Below are 18,968 nucleotides of genomic sequence, written 5' to 3'. Positions count from 1 at the left end.
TCACTATATGAAGATTGGGCTGGCATTCTCGTTCCAGTGAATGCACTTACGCTGAAAGGAGAAAATTCAGACGGCAAGCCCTGCTCAGCATCTGTTATGACTAATGCTTTTAATTTCCATCAACTTCGAAGAAAGAACCAAGAGAGAAGAAGTCTGGTCTCCGTTCTAGTCTGTGGCATTTGCATAAGCACATTGGTATCTTTTGCCAGAGGATCTCTTTCCATGTTATCATAATTAGCTAGGAAGGCGACTTGTACAAACTGTTGGTAAGAGCATGTGAAGCACATAATCGTGTATGTTACACACCCTGCAAAAGTGTCTTTGCCACCAGTCTTGTCATCTGCTGAAGGAAAACTGGGTGATTGATGGGAAAAACCCTGACATCCCCCTTGCAAGGGCACGGCTCTGTCAGTAGGACAGTGCAGGGTTCAGGTGGAGTTAATTCCACTGGAGGGCAGAGAGAATGTGAAAGGAAGAGGAAAGGAATGGTTCCTCCTCATCAGCCTAAGTGCCCAGTGAAGGAGTTGGTGTGAAGTCATTTTCAAACAGTCTGAATTGTGCCCGAGGGAAAGGTATAATTATTTTGCTTAGAAAAAGAGCTTGCACTCCTTACTGACAGATTTTCTCTGTAAAGCAGATGTTCCCATACTGAGCTGTGTCTTGCTTTGAGGCTGCTTTCTCTAAATCTTCCTGTCCTCCAGCTCCATCCCAGCAGTACTCACTGTTACACGCCATTAGACATGTGAACTACTCATTTTTCAACTGTCTTGCTCTGTACCTATAGAAGTCATTGGGGCACACAGCTATGTTGTGCATTTGCTATATAGGATTCTCGGTATTCACACTGGTGGGGTACTTTGTTGAACACAGAATCACAGAATCATTTGAGTTGGAGGGGACCCTTAAAGGCCATCCAGTCCAACTCCCCTGCAGTGAACAGGGACATTTACAGCGAGGTGTAGCTCAGGTGCTCAGAGCCCCCTCCAGCCTGACTTTGGATGTGTCCAGGGACAGGGCATCCACCACCTCTCTGGGCATCCTGTGCCACCTCTTACTGTAAAAAAGCTTCTTCCTTATATCCAATCTAAACCTCCCTTCTGTTAGTTTGAAACCACTGTCCTATCACAACAGACCCTGCTAGAGAGTCTGTCCACTTCTTTCTTATAGCCCCCTCATAGATACTGAAAAGCTGCTAACAGGTGTCACAGGGGTTACAAAATGCTATCAATATGTACTCTTGCAGGTACTCGATTGATAGGAGCAGTGATCCAGGAAGATTCTTCTATGTTGACATCACTTCAGGAGCACTGATGACTGCAAGACCTCTGGACCGGGAGGACGTTTCCTGGCACAACATCACGGTGCTGGCCATGGAACTGAGTAAGGAGAATGCAGACTGTGGATAGATTAATGAGATATAATAGACAAAGCAAGCTGAGAGACCAGGATTCAGCAATTCATAGGATCTTATGTATTGAAGGGGAAGCGGTATTAAGTGAGTTACTTCTCAGTTATCAGCAAGCCAGTGCTATATTTTATTTATTTATTTTGCTCCTTTTCACGAGGTGGTGAGAGAAGTAGAGGCTGGCAATTAAATGCAGAGTGCTGTTTTTCATTTTCATTAGTATTCTAGGGATTTATTTAAAACTCTTCCTGAAATACGTTTCTGTGAGAGCTCTGTTTCTCCAGAAGGACTGGGCAGGTGCAATGTCTGTGCAGCTGCCAGAGCTGCCAGTCCTACCTGGGAGGACTGCGTGGCGCAGGGACTGGCAGGCAGCAATGATTCTTTACTACTGGGTTGCTGCTTAAAATCTGCTCTGGGCAGTAGTGAGTGAGTGGCATCACCATCTGCTCTCTGTGTGGATAATTTGTGGAGTGTGCTGTGGGATTCTCTCATATGAAAACCCCAGAGCAACTGGAACTTAATAGACTCTTGGTTTTTACAATGAACTAAAACTCAGCTCAGGAGTCACCCGCACCAGATATTTACAAGGCTATGAGAACAAGGAGATGCTGATCATTTCACAGCAACACAATGAAAAATGGTGCTCAGTTTGCAATACTTACAAATGTGAGCTTCATAAAAGAGCTCACAATATATGAGCAAATAAAATAAAGAGTTCACCCAGTCTCCACCTTGAAATCTCTTTGTTCCACATAGCTTTTGGTCAGGATTTCAGTTCATTGGTGGAGGGATAACAGTTTTCCAGAAGCTTGCTGCCAGTAGCTGAGCCATTTCTTATCTCTGAGGAAGCTTCCATTACATCCAGGCTGCACCAGGAACAGGGGGCAGATTGAAAGGAAACAAATGATGAGAAGCTGCCCCAAACCAACCAACTCGAAGTTAACAGGGGGAACATTTCACAAGAGTCTGGGGGAATCTGCCACACATTTGCGTGCTGGAACAGCCTACAAAACCTTCCTGTCACATTTTTAGTAGCAAGAGTGGCCGGTGACGTGATAGGATCTCACCCCATCTGTTTCAATGCTAGTTTTATTTTCAGACACCAATGGTCATCGCACTTCCATGTAGATGCACACTGTCACACAAGTCTTTAGAAGCCTCCCCTGTAGCCGCATCCCAGGGCGAGAGCAGTTCCATGGTGTCTTCCTTTGACTCACCCTCCCTGCCTCCTCTGCCAGTTTTGCACTGTATGTGTGCAGCACAATATTTTAATTCAGCTTCAGAAATGCCATAGTTGTGCACTCCTAAAGCTTCTAGTTTCAGCAGTTAGGTGAATATTACTGAGTGTAAATGCAGACGTTCGTGTGCCACAAAAAGTGTCTGAGCGAGATACGTATGGGTATGTGGGAAGCCGAAGGATGAAATTATAAATCAGAGAGAAACGGAATAGTTTAAGAATATTATCTCAATGACACAATGTAACACACATTATGGATTCAGCACATTGAACTTTCAAGAAAATTCCAGAATGTGAGAAAATTATTGTTTATATGAACACATCATTTTATACTATAAAGTGAGATATATTTGGAGATAAATGCATGACACTTTATGGCTCAGACAAGCTAAGTTTTAAAGAAATTTCTAGATTTTTGCTCCCATTCTTACCTCCTAATCACGATTTTCTTTTTCTCTTTCCTCTTAGACTTTCATTTTATCTTTTAATGAGAGAAAAAAGTTGTTCTGGGGCAGAAAAACACAGTAAAATAAAACGTACTCTGTGGCTACTGAGTTTGGAAACTGTGAAGAGATGTGAAATGATGTCTGAATATACTGGGCAAGGGAGCTAATGAACCAGTGGACAGAAATATCACAAATGATGTCATGCAGAATGTAAAATTTTCATTGCAATTTTAAGCCTCAGTGAAAGCTTTTCTGTGCCATTTCACATGTTATTGCATTTTAACCCCCTGTACAAAGTAGCAAAAACTTGACACAATATTTTTGTGTTCAAGGAATATAAATTCTGAGCAAAAAGGTGCCTGAAATGCAGAAATACTGTTTGCAACAAGCTCCAAATAACAACCCTGTCCTTAAAAACAGCCTCAGCGTAACTCACGCTACCGGTACGGAGGCTCAATAAACAGCATTTCCCAGCCAAAGCTGTGACTGCAGGGCATGGTCTAAAACTTTTAATATAGAAATAGTCCCATTTGACTGAACCAGGTTGAAGCCTTTTGTATCCAAAGGAATTTGAAAATGATGTGACTAGATGGAAAGCTAGGATAGACAGAGTAGCATTTGCAGCTTCACTCTGAGTCACACAACCTGCAAGTGACTGCAGTCCCTGATGGAAAAAAAAAGTAATCTAACTTGAATCAGTAGCAAAAAGGCTGCTGTAGCTCATCAGCAGAGCAGGGAGCCAGCTCTTTTCCCTTTGCCTTTCCTCACATTGTCCCTCCTCCTTCCAGACAACCCCTCACAGGTGGGCAGTGTCTCCGTCACAGTGAAAGTCCTGGATGTGAACGACAACGCGCCAGAGTTTGCGAGGTTCTACGAAGCTTTTGTCTGTGAAAATGCCAAAGCAGGACAGGTGAGAAATGCTGGGAACGCCGGGGGCTGGCAGGGGGCAAGGCTGTGAGAAAGCCCATCAGACAGGGCAAGCATGGAAAACAGGGCTTACCTAACCAAACATTGCATCTGAGCTCTCATGAGCAGCTGCCTGTGCTGCTTTCCAAGGGCAAGCACATCGTACTGGTATGAGCATCATACAGAGCACCATTTTCTCTCCCACAGTAGTTTCCAAACTCACGGCACGGAACATTTCACTGCTGAAATAAAACCTGCCCTTGGGCAGGTGCCAGCAGGCAAGCAGCCAGTGTGTCCTATAGCAGCAACAAAGAGAGGACAAGTGTTGTAAGAAATGCCACGTAGTCAGCCCAGCCTGTGTATGACCAGCAAGACTTACTTGTAAAAGACCCTATTTATAAGAGTCTTAAGCGCCCCGACTTATGGGAGCTGGACGTAATATGCTACATCAGCTTCAAAGGGTGGCAAACTGAATCCGTTGTGCTGTGAACTGGAGATTACAGAGAATCATAGTTAAAGCAGGACTCCCAGCTCTGCACACTGTGAACCCACATCTCCAAACAAGCAGCCGTGCCTCTTTGCTTCAACCCCTTCCAAAGCCCCTTGAATGAGGTCTGCCTGTGTCACACATGGACAGGAGCTCTCCCTCTCTGATGGGGCTGTAGTATCTACTGCTGATTGCTGGTAGGATCCAACCTGCTGTTTCACCACCCAGGGTCCACAGTGGGGACCTGTGTCTCCAAATACCTGGCAGACAAGCATAGTATAAGCACACAGATGCATAACTGATTATTTATGAAGAAAAAATTACAGTAGCAATATCACTGCTTATTCAGTTGGGCTCCTCCCAGCTTGCTGTGAAGCAGAATGAAATAGTTATTCATTGCTGGGGCAACCACCTTACTAAAAATCATATACGGGATAATTTCATCCTACTAACTTCACTTAGTAAAGAACACAAGCAATAGAAATCATTGCCCGTACATTTTCCTGGTTTTGAAAGGATGGTGACAGGTTGGATATTAGGAAAAACTTCTTTTCCAAAAGAGCGGTGACACACTGGCACAGGCTGCCCAGGGAGGTAGTGGAGTCATCACCCTGGAGGTGTTTAAGAAATGTGTGGATGTGGCACTGAGGGACGTGGTTAGTGGGCATGGTGGGGATGGGTTAGCTGTTGGACTGGATGATCTTAGTGGTCTTTTCCAGCCTTAACAGTTCTATGATTCTAAGCCTCTGTGAGTTGACAAATCCCTTCCTGGATTTATTATTGTCTTAGTTTCTTTCCTTCATGTTATTTGTTGCACTTACAAAGCATTTGTGTGGTTGCATTTTCTTTCTTTCTTTTCCACTGACTTTTTGGAAAGAGCTTAATGAGAGTGATAAAAGCAACCAACCTCAAGTCCTTTTCTACCTGTAAAACGAAGCTGAAAATAAGTATGGGCTTTCTTACAAGCTCCCTAAAGCATGGTGTGTTTTCTAAACACCCTGGGTTCTCAAAAGGAAAGAAAAAGATAGACACGTGGGGGAAAAGTGTCTGTTATTTGAACCAAATTATCTCCTCCTTTGTTTAAAAGTGATTTGCAGGGTGATAGCAAAATAAAATGAAACCCGCAAGGCAGTTTTATCCCAGGTTGCTTACATTTACATATATAAATATATATAATGTTTATTGTTTATTTGTTTATTTGATGCATATTTAGCTTCTCACCTGCTTCTGCTTTGTTCTCATATTGTGCAGCTGATCCAGACAGTGAGTGCCATTGACCGGGATGACCCACAGGAGGGTCAGCACTTCTACTACAGCCTGGCTCCAGAGGCAGCCAACAACCCCAACTTTACTCTAAGGGACAATCAAGGTAATCAGAGCAGACATGGACAGTTAGCTACTCTAATTTCTAATGTCTGAGTTGGGCTTGAGAGGCTGTGACTTACAGTGTGTGATAAGACTGCCATTTCAAATAATACCAAGTGACACCTGCTCCTTAAAGGCAGTGATAAAATGACATATTACTTAATACATTTGAAGGTTATATGATATTTTCTTCTCTATAAACATTCTCCAGCAATAGGCCCCCTTTTCTTCTTTGAGGATATGTGTCAGTGTTTGCAAATTCAGGTCTTGTGGTCAGGCTGCAGGCATCTTGGATTACTAGAGTGGAAATGCATTCGTTCAAAAGGAGATGCTTAAAGGTAGGCTAGAAACTGGAATGAGGATACAAATCTGAAGGGTATTACATTGCTCTTTTTTGTACTCTTCATGTTTTCTTCCAGGCACTGAAATTGAAGTTTCTCATATTGTTCCCATCTTTTTCCCCCAAGCACTTTTTTTCTTCCTCTTTGCACATCCTTAATTATTGCCTAGGGAAGGCAGGGAGGTGCAGAGAGATGCCAAGCCTTAGGGAGTAATTTGGAATACAGCTAAATGTCTATATAAAAGGATTCAGCAGAAACTGAAACACCAGGGGGGAGACTTGTGGCAAAGGGCTGGCATTTGCGAATCCTCACCAGTGGAATTTGCTTCTTTTAAGGAAGTTTTGGTGGTTTTGGAGCCTGCAGGAAAACTCTGTTGTGAGCATGTCTTCACATGACTCTAGCTGATAGAGGATCTTCGTAGACAAACAGTGATGCAGAAGTCAGGTCCACAGCTGCCTCCACCAGAAAAGAGAGATGACCTCGAATGACCCAGTGCAGAGCACCAAAAGTTGGTGTGAAGGAGCTGGATGTCAGTAGGAGTGTGCAAAGTACCACAAATAAGCAAGGAATTCTATTACAAATGGGGATAGAGGCACCTGCAGCATCTGTGACCTGTCTCCAGGCATAGTGCTGATCCTACTCCCACATGAGCATACATGCCTACTTGTCACACTTGTTTCCATAAGCCTCCATCTGTGCCTCTTGCAAGCACATGAAGAGTAACCTATAGGCTAATAAGCAATCCTCTTCCTTCACTAACCAAATATATCTTAAAATATGCTACTTGCAGAGCCTGGAGCTCTCCTTCACAGCATGCTAGTGCTTTTACATCCCAAAACTATTTTTTCCTTTAGGGTCCCTGAAGTCTCACGACACCATTTCTTGCATTTTTATCTCTCATTGTCTCTCTTTTTACTTTTGAACATATATTGCCAAAATAAATTAGAAAATAAAACGTGAGCATTGCTAAAACATTTGGCAAACTAGGCTCATTCTGTCCTGAAGGCATTGTTCTAAAAAAGGAAACACATAATTCCCACCATCAGATGCATTTTTTCTGTCTAAGGCCATACATGCTGTAACTTATAGTGACAGCAGTGACTGAATGGCCGTGCCTCCTGCTTTCTGTAAAATACCAGTTTTCCAGAGCTACATATCACGAGAAGCATAGGGTACTGTTAGTTACAAATCTGAAATAAAAATGTGAAGTATCATACCACTGACTATTTGAAATATACACATTAAGGGTTAATTTACTGTCTCAGCAATTTGGAGTGCAGTAGTTCTTTCCATACCAATAATTTATATTTTCATCTGGGGACCACTAACTACTGCATAAATTATATGACTTAGTCACAGAGGGCACAGATATACTGCATGTCACAGGGTGGCAAGACAACAGAACCTGCCTTGCATGCTGCAGCCTGTGCATCTAACCATAAGATAGCAATGCTTTCCTGGCTCTGGGAAGATGCTATTCAGATTGGCAATTGTGCTAATTACTTGGCTATCCCATACAGCAGTAAGAAAAACTGCGAGACGCAAAGCCACCCAGGCAACAATGAAAACTTTGGTTTACCATGAGTAACAAATAGATCACAGTTCGCATTCTGATGAGCTGCTTTACATATTTCTTTGGCCCTTGTTATTACAGTCTCTGAGAACTACTTTAGGCTATTCATTCTCCCCGTATCTCTGGCAGCCACAGAAATCCTATTGTCTCCACTTTGTAGACAGCGATCTGGGCTGAGGAGAAATTAATCTACTTACGTGCCTGGTTCCCTTTGAGTTTGGTAAAATCAATGGGCAATAGACATGCAAGTATCTGCAAAGATTGGGGCCTGAATGACTTCTCAAGGACATATAGGACATACATGATTGAGCAGGGAACTGAGCTGAGTTCTCCCTTCTCTTTGTTTACTGTTAGAGAGCATTGGTGAGCTGTCTTTGTCCCATTTCTAAATCCAGGTGAGATTACGCTGGGAAAGAGTTGGCAAAAGAGGCTTGCTATAAGAATGGGATGAGCAACAAAATAAGCTTACCAAATATCCAGACTAAACTCTGAGTTGGTCTCCTGTTGGCTCTTACCTGCTGCCCTCCATTTGAAGGTAACAGGAATTAATGAAGAGGGAGTCACTTGGGTGGGTGAAGGCATCCATGTAATACCACCATCAGGACCATCAGTGGAAGTCTCTGGAAGTCCTCCCCGTTGCATTTAAATTAAAATGTCAGGGAGGAGAGGCTCTAAGGCCTGCTCTCACAAGCACACCAACCAGAATGGCCAGAAGGATAGTTTTTATGTTCACACTGATCTCAGGTGTGCAAGGACCCACACCGTGCTCTACAGTGCCTCTGCTCAATGTGGTAGCTAACTGCTACCACACAGTCCTTTGCAAGATAACAATGCTGTACTGGAAGCTGGATGCAAAAATACTGTGCATTCTTATTGTGCTTTTTTTATTAATTTATTTTGAATATAATGAGGCTCTCATGTTCTCCCGGGCCCTGTTCTGTTGATGGCTAGGGCTTAGAAGATATCAAATTTGGAAGAAAATAGTGCATTCCAGTTTCTGCCGTGCTGCATCAGATTCCAGCATGTCCTTTGCACTGCATCAGCACATCAAATCACATTGGCTGCTGATGAATCACGCAACAAGCTCTGGCACAAACATATTGCCATTGTGGTGTAACAGGTAGAGTGATTCCTTAGGAATGATTTATGTAGATGCTTGCCTAGTGCAGAGCAGAACAAAGCAAAAGGGCTGAAACATACAGCTGACAGTCACCAAGGGAACCATATAGCCAAGAATCTTTAGGACCTAGGTGATAGGATCAGCACATCACAGAAAAATTACATACATACATATATATCCTTCAATATTTGATTACGGACACTTGTTTTTCAGCCTGAAAAAAAAAAAGAATTATGGTTAAAAACTCTTGAAATCTCTCACTAACTGATTTTGCACAACCTGAGTCACATTCACTGCCTGTGATTTCTTCTACAGGCAAAGTATGGCCAGCTCCAGAATAATGAAGCCTTTTTCCATCACAAAGAGCAGTTTCACATAAAATGAAGGTTTGCTGTCACCTGCGTGGAATTTGTGACTTCTGTTATAAGCTAGTTTAAAGAGCGTGAGTCTTTGACCCAAGAAAGAGAAAGGCAACCAAACCACTACACTGTTAAGATGACTGAGACGCAATACAAATCCAGATATTTTGTCATTTTCTGCCCTTTGGGCTGCTTTTTCTCATACTAAAGCAGGCCAAATAATGAAAAGATGTGGTATTGATAGCTGGAGAGCACATACTGGAGGGCACATAGCCTGAAGAAGGAGTCAAAGCACTTGTGTGTGCCCCAGGAGGGAGGAGAGGGGGGCTCACAGGAGGGGAGCCCTTGTCCAGGAGCTGTAGCAGCCATGGGGCGCTGATCTCTGCTGGGTCCTGGGACATGCTGCTGAAAATGCATCCGCATCTGTCACACCTGCTGCACTTGTTCAGAACAGTACAGCCTATTGAAGGATGGTAAAATCAGCAAACGCAGAAACATCATCAGTTTTAAGCAACCTTGGGGATTTCATCCTGCATCTGGTGCTATTTGGCGGTGCTTCTCAAAGCCCCAGCTCTTGGGGTCCCGTGATTTAAGGATATGCTACAATTTCATTACATATTCACATACAGACACATGCGCACTTTAGTATTCTACACTTTCAGAGCAAAAGCTTGAAATGTCATGGAAGTACAAGACATGAAAGATCCTGAGTTGATTGCTTTTAAAAACATCTGATGAACTGTGGGGCCTGACTCAATACTTGCATATGCCAGTACTGCCTGATGCTGAAAGATTTGAAGCACAAAATATGGAACTTGCAGCATAGTTTAAGTCTGGCAGGGAAGTGTAAAGAGTCTAGCTTGAGTTTGCATACATTCCATAGCTGGCTGTATATAAGGCTCCCAGTTTCACTCCTAAAGGCCAACAAATAATTTCTGATACCACAGGTTAACATGCAAGTCAGTCAGCCTCTGCAAGAAGAAAATCACCAAAGATTTAAATTTTAGCAGTGAATTGACATGGAAATAATAAGGAATCATAGAATCATAGAGGTGGACATTAAACAATCAGTTGTTGGTACCATGTTCTTTTTCCATAGTCTACTTGTGATTGTGTTTCTTGCTGTTTCCAGGCAGCCAGCTCCATTGTGCCAACCCAGCGAGGACCAGCTGATTGGCATCTTGCATTTCCAAGCATAGCATGGAAACAGCCTAAAAACATAGATAGACAGTCCACAACCTCTTTTGAACCCAGGGAGCAGGAAACAAAACTAAGTAGTAAAAGAAACTGCATGAAGCTCAAATTCCCAAAATCCCACAGCAGCACTCTGCATGGTCAGGGTTTGTAGGTCTGCCAAAAGAGAAAAAAGATCCTTTGTTCCCCACCTATCTTTGATGATGGCCCAGGATATGCAAACATGTTTTTAAGATGAGCCAACTTTCCTACAGGTTCTTTTAGACGCCCTGGTGGGCCAAATCACATTGGAGACATTCAGCCTTGCTTTTTCCCAAAGTCAGTGAGGCCACAAAGCTTAAAAGTCAGTACAGGCAAAATTCATTGATCTCAAAAGGATTTGCCTTGGCATTTCTGAGATAAGACTTGAAGAGAACAAATTCCTGAATCCACTCTCTTTCTCACTAGGAAACTCAGTGCACAGTTCGAGGAATTTGAGGGAGAGGGTAGACAGGAATTCAGAAGCCTCTGGGAAATCCTGACATTAAATATATATGTGTATATATATGGAGGGAAAGCCCCAGGTGAAGAAATTTCCCTTGAAATGATAATGAAAAGCAATTTCCTCTTTGCGCGCTTTCTTACTCCTTTGTTTCTGCAGCATCATTTCAACCCATTTTGTTTCAAGTTCTAATAAAAATCAGGTCGCAGAGTGGTCGAATTAAAGCAGAACAATTCTGACAATGACGACAAAGTGTTCTGACTTGTTCCAATGTCAAAAATGCTGATTAAATTGCATGTATTTCACTGTAAAAATGTTTAGTTGCAAAATTTTCAACTCACTGCTCTTTAGGATAGCCAGCTGTCATTTTTGTTGTTTTTTGTTCCTTTGTCTTCTTGTTGCCTCAAGCAGATGGCTATGCCACGTATCAAAAACCATAAAGACAACCTTAACATGTCCGCAAGGGTTATACACCAGTATCTACAAAATGGTGACAGCTTTTAAGAGCAATGTCTAGAAAAGGTGCTGAGCAAGAACAAACAGGGACAACAAGTTTCCTTCAACTGTTCATTTCCATCCTGCCTTCTGAGAGCTCTTCTAGCTAAAACTGAAGGCTGTGAGTTTGCTCTGGGCACTTTACGTCAGAAAGGGTAAAAGCAGCTCATAAGGTGTGCATGCGTTGCAGGTTTTGAGCTATGGCCTCGGAAGATATTGAAATAAGGGAGGCAGAGGCAATACGCTGATCAGTGACAAATTGATTTTAAAAAAAAGATAAGGAAAAAAAAAAGGGAAGACAAATGGATGTGGGTCTAGGGCTGATTTTTTTTAAAACCTCCTTTTCTGCTGAATATATTTGTTCTTTTCTCTCCATTTATTTTCCACCCATAGACAACACGGCATGGATTTTGACAAGGCGCTCTGGCTTCAGACAGCATGAGCAGAACATCTTTTACCTCCCCATCCTGATCAGCGACAACGGCCACCCTGTGCTGAGCAGCACAGGCACACTAACTGTGCACGTGTGCAGCTGCGACGAAGGCGGCATGGTGATGTCCTGCAATGCTGAGGCCTACGTCCTCCCCGTCAGCCTCAGCAGAGGGGCACTCATTGCAATCCTCGCCTGCATCTTTGTCCTGCTAGGTAAAGCCTTGGCTGCTTCTTGGGTGGGCAAGCTCTTCTGTTCTGGCCAAGAGGGCTGCTGACCCACCAAAGGTGAAAGATACAAATGCACGCGCACACACGTGTGTGTATATTTGTTATATGTAGACACACCCACATAAAGGGCCAAATCAAGGAACAGATGTTGTTGGCTTTATATGGCTTCAGACAGGGGTGTAGGGATGGGGGAAAATATACAGCCTGCAAATATTGTGGCAGATCTCCAGCGTGCCAAGATGTCTCATATGGCCCTGCTTTATGGGAGGAGGTATGTCAGGAGGAAGTAGAAAGCTGAGTATCTTCCATGTATTCTCTCTCCACAAACATATTTCATCTTTTTTGGTTGGTTTTTTTTTTGCCCAGACCTTCTATTTCCCCCGTTAGCTCTTAGTATCAAAAGATCTTCCATTCCCTTGTTCAGTCTCTTGAGTCGTGAGATATTAGTTCAAAACACATTCTCCCTGAAATTTCAGAGGATCAATTTGAGGAGCAGTAGAGTAGTATAAACAACAAAAATCTTTAAATTCTGTCTCTATAAAGGAGTCTAGATGCTCCAGCCCAAACTGTCAGCATTCAAAACCCTTGCTGAGTTCTAGCTGAAGATACAGTCACCAGGTGACAGCACATCTTCTGCAGGGAATACCTCTTGGTGCCTGTGCATGCCAAGAATCATCTGCATCTCAGTACTGCTGAGCAACTGACAGTAGTTCTACCCAGCCCAAAGCAGCATCTTTCAGATAAACACAGAAATGCTTTGGAGCTACCTCAGCCATTTGCCATGCAGGGAGACATACCACCACAGTGCGTCACCTTCTGTCATGGGTTTACCATTCCCCCATTTATGCCACATGCAGCACCCAGCCCTAGATGCTTTCCTAAAGCAGGCTGTAAAACCCAGCTACAGAGCGGGAAAAAGACCATCTTTGTGGAGCTGTGTGCTGCTGTAGATAAGTAGTTACTGATACTTTGGCTAGTATCTCAAGCACCACACTGCAAACACCACTGGCTAGACTTGTCCTAGGTGAGACTAAGAGTTAAGACTTGAGGTAAGCTAAGGGACAGATTTGCAGGACCTCAAGACACTGATTTCAGGCAGATATCTACATCCCTCCACCTGCAGACATCACAACTCTTTATATCTGAGGGGCTGCCTCAGACATAAAGACTTTGCAAGATCTGCCCTCTTACTGATGGCCCTATGTTTTGCTTGCCTCCCACAGTGCTGGTACTCCTCATCCTCTCCATGCGGCGCCAGCGGAAGCAGCCATACATCATTGATGAGGAGGAGAACATCCATGAGAACATTGTCAGGTACGATGATGAAGGCGGCGGGGAGGAGGACACTGAGGCCTTCGATATCGCCGCCATGTGGAACCCGCGGGAGGCCCAGCTTGTGGTGAAGAACAGGCAGGACATGCTCCCTGAAATAGAGAGCCTCTCCAGATACGTGCCTCAGGCGTGCATCATGGACAACAATGTCCACAACTATGTGCTCGCCAAGCTGTATGAGGCTGACATGGACCTCTGGGCTCCTCCCTTCGACTCCCTCCAGACGTACATGTTTGAAGGGAACGGCTCAGTGGCAGAGTCACTCAGCTCCCTACAGTCGGTGACGACAGACTCAGACCAGAGCTATGACTACCTGACGGACTGGGGGCCGCGCTTCAAAAAGCTGGCCGAGATGTATGGTGCCACGGACAGCAGCGGGGCCCTGTGGTAACGGACAAGGAATTGCAGAGAGGTTTCCATGTGAAACGCTGTCCGATTAGATCCATTCTCATCAGATGCTTCCATGGACGTGGGTGAGGCTTCCTAAAATAGCAATACCATGCTCAAATGAGAATGGGAGGAAGAGTGTGAATGAAGGTCTCTCTGGATCAGCTTTACTCGGTTAAATTAAGTCATATTTTGAAACAATGAGAAGCAGAAGGAAGAAAGTTTTTCCTGTTTTTCTACAGAAAAATTGGAAAGCTCCACTCTTGGAATATAATGACATTACTCTCCTTCTCTCTCCCTCTCTTTTTCTCTCTCTTATACACGGCAGCTTACTGAGCTCTGTATGTCTGGGTTCAAAGACCTGTAAACACCAATTGTAATCTCCATCTCACAGAAGACTGGTTCCTCATTGGTTACTTTCCCCTATTATAATGGGAGAAAAAATAAATTAAAAAGACGTGCTTGCTAACAAGAGAAAAAACACACAAAGCAGAAAATTGAAACTGGAATCTCAGAGGGCTCTTTGTAAACTAAACCTCCTTTCTCTGTTGCTAACAGAGTCCTTTTCTAAACTTTTAGAAATGAGGCTGAGCTTTTTTTCACCTGGCTGAGAGAGCTGGGAAAGAGGCTTTGACTTTTCTGCTCTAGTTTAATGGCTGATCTATGAGTCATTGACATTAATACTAATCTATCTCCTATCGGGTTTGTGTAAATTTATTCTCTTCTTGGCTCTTTAAAACCATGACACTGCTAAACTGCTCAGAACAAAACCAGAAAATCTGCCTCTTTTGCACTGTAGATGTCTCTTCCATGTGCCAAATGTGAAGATTAGATTCTACCAATGAAAGCCAAATAAATTTAAGAAAAGAAAAAGCTATATTTGGTAACTACATGGGTTAGATGGGCTTTCCTAATCTGTGTGAGGTCAATCCAAGGGATGTTTACATACTGTAGATAACCTACTTGAACAAATGCAGTATTATAGACCAATAAATGGATGTAAGAAAATTACATGTATAAGTTTTGTATATTTGTTAATTTTGGTAATAAATATGATGTACTGCATACAGTACAGTACCTTAGCACCTCTTTTAATAAAAGTTAAACAGAAGGGAAGGTCTGATGGCAATTTATTGACTACCTTAGAAACAGCAGTTAGTGCTTATCTGTGGCTTTATTGTCACCTTCCTCAGGCATCGAGAAATGGTTCATCAGCGTTGCATCAAGGATATAAGCCTTCAGTTTGTAGTTTTGAGCAGACTGCCTCCTGCTTTTATTGGTGTTGACTTGGACACTGCCCTTAGTGAATCAGCCCACGCACAGCCCATCAGAGTAGTTAACACTTCTGACCCAAGGAAGTCTGGTTTTTTTGAACATTACAGCTGGGTCACCAAAAATCTCGGAAACTAGTTACACAGCCCTGAAAGAAGCTTATGCCTTCAGAAACATGACAAGACAGACTATAACATGCAATAGTCATTCATCGTCCATTTTACTCTGCAGATGATGTTTTGATCCTGGATCTTATGTTGTTTGCCTTTATAAATGGAGGCAACAGGAAATAAATGCGAGTTTCATGAAAGGTAGTAAAAAGCTTCTGGAAGCAGAACAGTCTGCAATGGCATTTGCTAATTTCTTTCTACCTAAGAACCCTCTTCATCTCAACTGAAACTGAGGCTTTACACCTTTGGAGAAAGTGTACTGAAATATATGTGATAATGATTCTTTTACTCGTGCAGTAGCATTTACCCTCCCATATTGTGTTCATTTTATAACACTATAAAAAGAACTGTAACCACTATGATCAATGAAGTTGTGCATCACAGAATCCCAGAATCACAGAACTGTAGGGGCTGGAAGGGACCTCTAGAGATCAAGCCCAACCCCTGTGCCAAAGCAGGCTCCCTAGACCAGGTTGCACAGGTAGGCGTCCAGGTGGGTCTTGGATAACTCCAGAGAAGGAGACTCCACAACCCCCCTGGGCAGCCTGTTCCAGTGCTCCATCACCCTCACTGTGAAGAAGTTCCTACACACATTTGTGTGGAACTTCCTATGCTCCCATTTGTGGCCGTTTCCCCTTGTCCTATCGCCATGCACCACTGAAAAGAGTCTGGCTCTGTCCCTTTGCTTCCTGCACCTTAGATATTTATAGACATTGATCAGATCCCCTCTCAGTCCTCTTTTCTCAAGGCTGAACAGAGCCAGGTCGCTCAGCCCTTCCTCATAAGAGAAGTGCTCCAGGCCCTCTATCAGATTTGTGGTCCTCCGCTGGACTCTTTCCGGGAGATCCCTGTCTTTTTTGTACTGGGGAGCCCAGAACTGGACACAATATTCTGGATGTGACCTCACCAGGGCAGAGTAGAGGAGGAGGATCACCTCCCTTGACCTGCTGGCCACGCCAGGATGCCACTGGCCTTCTTGGCCACCAGGGCACACTGCTGGCTCATGGCCAACCTGTTGTCCACCAGGACACCCAGGTCCCTCTTTGCAGAGCTCCTCTCCAGCAGGTCATCCCCCAACCTGTACTGGTGCATGTGATTATTCCTTCCTAGGTGGAAGGCTTTACACTTGTTTTTGTTAAACCTCATCTGATGCCTCTCTGCCCAACTCTCCAGCCTTTCCAGGTCTCGCTGAATGGCAGCACAGCCTTCTGGTGTGTCAGCCATTCCTCCCAGCTACGTATCATCAGCAAACTTGCTGAAGGTGGATACCATCCCCTCATCAAGGTAATTGATGAACATACTGAACAAGACTGGACCCAGCACCAACCCCTGGGGAACACCACTAGATACAGGTCTCCAACCAGACTTGGTGCTGCCAGTCACCACCCTCTGAGCTCAGCCAGCCAGCCAGTTCTTCACCCACCTCACCATCCTCTCATCTATCCCACACTTCCTCAGCTTCACTATTAGAATGTTGTGGGAGACAGTATCAAATGCCTTGCTGAAATCAAGGTAGACTACTTCCACTGCTCTCCCCACATCCACCCAGCCAGTGGTGACATCATAGAAGGCTACCAGTTTGGTTAAGCTTGACCTCCCCCTCGTGAACCCATGCTGACTACTCCTGATAGCCTCCTCTTCCAATTGCCTGAAGATGACATCCAGAACTAGCTGTTCCATCACCTTTCCAGGGATGGAGGTGAGGCTGCCTGGCCTGTAGTTTCCCGGATCCTCCTTCTTGCCCTTTTTGAAGATAGGAGTGACATTGGCTATCCTCCAGCCTTCAGGCACCTCTCCCATTCTCCAAGACCTCTCAAAGATGATACAGAGCAGTTCAGCAGACACCTCTGCCAGCTCCCTCAGCACATGTGGATGCATCCCATTGGGGCCCACGGAGTTATGTACACTGATGTTGCCTAGACGCTCTTGGACCATCTCCTCCCTCACCAAAGGGAAGCCCTCCATTCCCCAGACTCTATCACTTACCTCCAGGGTCCAGGATTCCCAAGGGCGAGTCTCTGCAGTGAAGACATAAGCAAAGAAGGTGCTCAGTATCTCCACCTTCATGGCATCCCCTGTTACCAGACCACCCCTCTCATCTAGTAGGGGACCCCCATTTTCCCTAGTAAAACTGTTTACATACTTTAAAAAGCCTTTCTTATTATCCTTTATTTCCTTTCCCAGATTCAATTCCATGTGGGCTTTAGCCTTCCTCGTTGCATCCCTGCAGGCCCTGACAACATTCCTATAATTTTCCCAAGTTGTCAGACCCTTTTTCCACATTTCACAGACCTTCTTCTTCCCTTTGAGTTTATGCATGAGCTCCTTGCTCATCCACACAGGTCTCCTGCCACCCTTCCCTGATTTCTTACTCAAAGGGACACACCGATCCTGAGCTTAGAAGAAGGGCTGTTTAAGTGCTGACCAGCTCTTACAGGCCCCCCCCTTACCTTCTAACACCCTAGCCCATGGGATAGCTCCAAGTAGGTCCCAGAAGAGATCAAAGCTGGCTCTCCTAAAGTCCAGAGTAGCAATCTTACTTTTTGGTTTGCTTCTTCCACTCAAGATCTTGAACTCCACCATCTCATGATCACTATATCCCAAGCTGCACCAGACCTTCAGTTCACTAGAAAGCCCATCCTTATTACTAAGAACAAGGTCCAGTAACACCCCACCACCTGCATCAGAAAGTTATCTTCAACACATTGCAGGAACCAGTTGTACCGGGCGCGCCTAGCCATGTTGCTTATACAACAGATATATGGATAATTGAAGTCCACAATAAGAACCAGCGCCAGGGATCGTGAGGCTACTTCCAGCTACTTGTAGGAGGCCTCAACAACTTCCTCCTCCTGATCAGGGGGCCTATAATACACACCCACAACACTGTCACCCATACTAGTCCGCCCCTTAATTCTCACCCACAGGCTCTCCACTGGTAAATCACACTCCCCAGGTGGAGTTTGATACATTCTAGCTGCTCTCTCACACAAAGAGCAACTCTATCACCCTGCCTCACCAGCCTGTCTTTCCTAAAAAGCATGGAGCCATCCAAGACAGCATTCCAGTGTCACGAGCTGTCCCATCACATCTCCATGATCACAATGAGATCGTGGCCTTACAACCGCACACAAATCTCTAACTCTTCCTGTTTATTTCCCACGCTGTGCGCATTAGTATACAGTCACTTAAGGGAAGCAGCAGGTGCAGGTATCCCTAAGGGAACACAAGAAGATGTCAGGCAGGGAATTTGCAATGGTACTTCCTCTGAGGAGTCCTCACAAGATCCTGCAGGGCAATCAAGAGTTTTCTCTGCATTCTCCTAGAACGACAACATCCCCAAGCCCTTCTCTGTCCCACTGACCTCCACCTTCTTTCAAATCTAGTGGAAATTCCTGAAATACTCACTCAAACCTAGCGAGCAACACTTGATCATTTATTTATTTTATTGGGCAAACAAGGTGCCCTCGCAGCACAGAAAGCCAACCGTATCTGGGACTCCATCCAAAGATGCGTGACCAGAAGGTCGAGAGAGGAGATCCTACCCCTCTGCTCTGCGCTGGTGAGGCCACACCTGGAGTAGCGTGTGCAGATGTGGAGTCCTCAGTACAGGAAAAACATGGACCTGTTGGAGCACATCCAGAGAAGGGCCACAACAGTGATCCATGGAATGGAACTCCTTTCCTATGAGGACAGTCTGAGCTTGCCAGGGCTGTTCACCCTGGAGAAGAGAAGCCC

At 44.5% G+C, this 18,968-nt stretch overlaps 1 protein-coding gene across 4 annotated transcripts in view; it reads left to right on the top strand.

Moving 5' to 3' along the window:
• The window catches only part of CDH20 (cadherin 20), a 112,594-nt gene extending 97,700 nt beyond the window's left edge, over positions 1–14,894 (top strand). For all 4 annotated transcript variants that reach the window (XM_021388156.1, XM_021388153.1, XM_021388155.1 and 1 more), the window contains 5 exons: positions 1,244–1,380; positions 3,877–3,998; positions 5,733–5,850; positions 11,803–12,054; positions 13,293–14,894. In XM_021388156.1, coding sequence (XP_021243831.1) covers positions 1,244–1,380; positions 3,877–3,998; positions 5,733–5,850; positions 11,803–12,054; positions 13,293–13,792 — 1,129 coding nt within the window. In that variant the 3' untranslated portion in view covers positions 13,793–14,894. The remainder of the gene's footprint in view (positions 1–1,243; positions 1,381–3,876; positions 3,999–5,732; positions 5,851–11,802; positions 12,055–13,292) is intronic.

Source organism: Numida meleagris, chromosome 2, assembly GCF_002078875.1.
Source record: "Numida meleagris isolate 19003 breed g44 Domestic line chromosome 2, NumMel1.0, whole genome shotgun sequence".
Lineage (NCBI taxonomy): Eukaryota > Metazoa > Chordata > Aves > Galliformes > Numididae > Numida > Numida meleagris.
This window is presented reverse-complemented; position numbering and strand designations above follow the sequence as displayed.